The sequence below is a fragment of the Chenopodium quinoa genome, unplaced genomic scaffold (genome assembly GCF_001683475.1).
Source record: "Chenopodium quinoa cultivar QQ74 unplaced genomic scaffold, ASM168347v1, whole genome shotgun sequence".
NCBI classification, from domain to species: domain Eukaryota; kingdom Viridiplantae; phylum Streptophyta; class Magnoliopsida; order Caryophyllales; family Amaranthaceae; genus Chenopodium; species Chenopodium quinoa.
This window is the reverse complement of record NW_018743218.1, coordinates 1,813,820-1,817,036: the sequence shown is the minus strand read 5'-3', so window position 1 is coordinate 1,817,036 and position 3,217 is coordinate 1,813,820. Positions and strand designations below refer to the sequence as shown.

The 3,217-nt window shown below is 38.0% G+C and overlaps 1 protein-coding gene across 1 annotated transcript; it reads left to right on the top strand.

Moving 5' to 3' along the window:
* The first annotated feature begins 650 nt into the window (after positions 1-650).
* On the top strand, positions 651-2,214 carry LOC110734774 (protein FAR1-RELATED SEQUENCE 5-like). Its single transcript, XM_021914924.1, has 2 exons — positions 651-698; positions 1,432-2,214. The coding sequence occupies exons 1-2, from the start codon at positions 651-653 to the stop codon at positions 2,212-2,214; spliced, it is 831 nt and encodes a 276-aa protein (XP_021770616.1).
* The last annotated feature ends 1,003 nt before the right edge of the window (positions 2,215-3,217 follow it).

Here is a 3,217-nt window from a genome sequence, read left to right as displayed (position 1 = left end):
TAGTACAATAAGGCTACACATTAACACATACATCTTGAGGTGTCAATTCGACAATTCAAGTGTTTCAGTGGGGATCAGTGGGGTCGGGTTTATTTAAACTTAAGTCATGCTAAATTATTGCGTTTATGCGATTTGAAATATAAATCGGTTACTAGCTATTGGCTCGGACAATGTTCCGAGCCGTTTCAGTAAGTATATTTTAATTTTAATGGGTTTAATATACATTAGTTTGATATTATAATAAAAAATTAACATAAATAATCTGAACTATTCACCATCTTCTCATTTTAATCCAAAGTACAGGGTAGTTGCTCATATTAGTTTGAGCAAGTTTAAACAAGTTAACTTACTCGTGTGGGGCCCACTTTTGTTACTTTAACTGAACTGCTATTCGTCGTTCGCAAATTATTGGGTGACGTTCACATTTTTAATTGAAATGACATTTTTGCCCTTGTGGGTATTTTATCTATTTAAGGGTCCACCATGGGTAAATTTAGTTACCGACAACATTAAAAACATTACCGAGCCCACCACTTGTGTTAAAAAAATCCCGAGCATTAAAAAATCTCGGTTCCACCATTGTACGGTAATCCCGAGGAATTTAAAAATCCCGGGCCAGAAAAGGAAAGTGTACGGAGTGATGTTTTACGATGGACGACGACAACGTTCACACGCCGAAGGGTTCGACGGAAGAATCTGTAAGTATTTCGGAATTTTTTTTTTTTTTTTGTAAATAGGACATCCGCTTGTTTTTTCCGGAAATCTGGGGGAGATCCGCCCAAAATTTCCGGATGTCCCCAATAACATCCGGAAATTTCAGGCGGATGTACACATCCGGATGAAATTTCCGGATGTAATTGGGGACATCCGGAAATTTTGGGCGGATCTCCCCTAGATTTCCGGAAAAAACAAGCGGATGTCCTTTTTTTTTTTGTTTTTTTGTTTTTTTTTTTTTACGTAATTGTTATTGTTATTATTATTATTATTATCATTATTATCATTATTATTATTATTATGGTTATTAATATTAGTTTTGTTAATTTTGTAAATTTCTGTTATGATTATGATTATTATTAATATTATTACTACTATTATTATTACTACTATTATTATTACTATTATATTAGTTATTATTTGTTAATGTTACGTAGTTATTGTTGTTATTATTATTAGTATTATTATTGTTATTGTTATTATTATTATCATTAGTATTATTATTGTTATTATTATTATCATTAGTATTATTATTATTATTGTTATTGTTATTATTATTATTATTATTATTACTAATAATACTATTAATATTATTATTGTTATTATTGTTATTTTTATTATTATTATGATTATTTGTATTATTATTGTTATTATTATTGTTAAATTTAAAATAGTAATCCTTGCGTGTTTTATTTGTTTGTATTGTTATTTTGATAGGATTCGGAGGTTGAAGACGACGGTGACGTTGTGAATTACAGTGCACATTTTGTGACAGACACGGTTTTTCTAACGTTTGACGATGCAGTTACATGGGCGGATGCTGTTGCAATAAATCTGGGATTTATTTTGGTGAAATCGTCTTTCAACAAACAGAGGGATGGTCGACCAGTTCGATATTTAAGATGTGACCGGGGACGCAGGAGTAAGCCGAGAGATCTTGAGAACGCAATTCGGAAGGACACCAAAACCAAGGGCATTTGTTGTCCTTTCTACATCAAGATATGTTACGAGTTCGTCAGCAATACTTGGTTTCTCTGGGCGAAAGATGATGTAACTGGGACCCACAACCATCCAATGATTGCGTATCCAGAGGGTCATCGTAAAATTAGTGGGTTAAGCCCGAAAGCGAAGCAGGTTATGCGTGACATGACGAAGTCTAAGGTTGCACCGCGTAACATCATGGCGACTATTGCGGAGCAATTTCCTGATGATCATCCAAACATCAGACACATCTACAACTGCCGGAATGACTTCAGAGAGGAGATGTCTAATGGGAGAGGAGCTGTTCATCAATTTCTACATTTGGTGAGACAGAGTCAGTATGTTTACTGGGTCATGTCCGATAATGAAGGCGTTTTACAGCACGCCTTTATGGCGCATCCAGTCATGATAGACATCCTACGGACGTACCCCTATGTGATCGGTATGGATTCCACTTACAAGACTAACCGATACGGGATGCCGTTCTTTGAGATAGTTAGCGTGACACCAACAAATTAGAATTTTCTCGTCGCTTACGTGTTCATGCGCAACGAGAGCACGGCAAGCTATCGGTGGGTTTTGCAGAGGTTGAGAGACGTGATTGGGTATAATAAGGAGCCGTCGGTTTTCTTGACAGACCGTGAGCTTGGGCTATGTGCTGCATTGAGGGAAGTGTTTCCAGGAACCTCGCACTTACTTTGTCGATGGCACATTAACAAAGATGTGGAGGCTCGGATCATTGCTATGTTCAAAAGCAAGAAAATCGGTGCGTCTTTCAAAAACGGAAAATGGAAACGTATCATGGACGCTGCAACCGAGGAAGATTATGAGGCCGCTGTAGAAAACATGAAAGATAAGTGGGCAAGTTTTCCAGCAGTGATACAATATGTAGAGAACACATGGCTTTGTCATAAAACGAAGTTCGTGACATTTTGGACAAACCAAGTTCTACATTATGGCAGCACCAGCACTTGCAGAGTTGAGAGCCAACATTCGGCCGTGAAGATGTGGTTTGATTCCTCGACAGGTTTGGTGTAAGATTATTGAACTTCATGTATGTACTTTATTTTAGGAATTTAAGTTACAAATCATAACGGTTTTTCTTTGTAATGTGCAGGTTCTTTAGATACCGTATGGGCTCGAGTTCATAGCCACATTGGTAATCAAATCATCGCAATTCGTAATGGTTTAGAGGCTTCTAGGTCGAAGATAGGTCAAAAGTACCGATAGTTGCCACTGTCACGTATAAACGGGAAGGTGTCTCAGCATTGTTTGAAGGTTCTCGATGAGGAGACAAGGAGGATGAGGGAGCTGAGTTATCAAGTGCACGAACGATGTGGATGTGCAATGCGTGTGACCCACGGGTTGCCTTGTGCATGCCAGATACATGATTCGCTAGCTGCTGGGACAGGATTGTACATAAGGCAAATTCACCCGTTTTGGAGGACCTTGGTTATTGGTTCTGGAGATGGTGGGACGGTGCCTGGCAATGACTCGACCGAGGATGCCGCACATTTTCTTT

Excerpts from the sequence above, each read along its gene's own strand:
- LOC110734774 (XM_021914924.1), top strand. The coding sequence starts at position 651 with ATGGACGACGACAACGTTCACACGCCGAAGGGTTCGACGGAAGAATCT. Across the intron at positions 699-1,431 it reads AGGGTTCGACGGAAGAATCT|GATTCGGAGGTTGAAGACGA; the intron begins GTAAGTATTTCG and ends TTATTTTGATAG.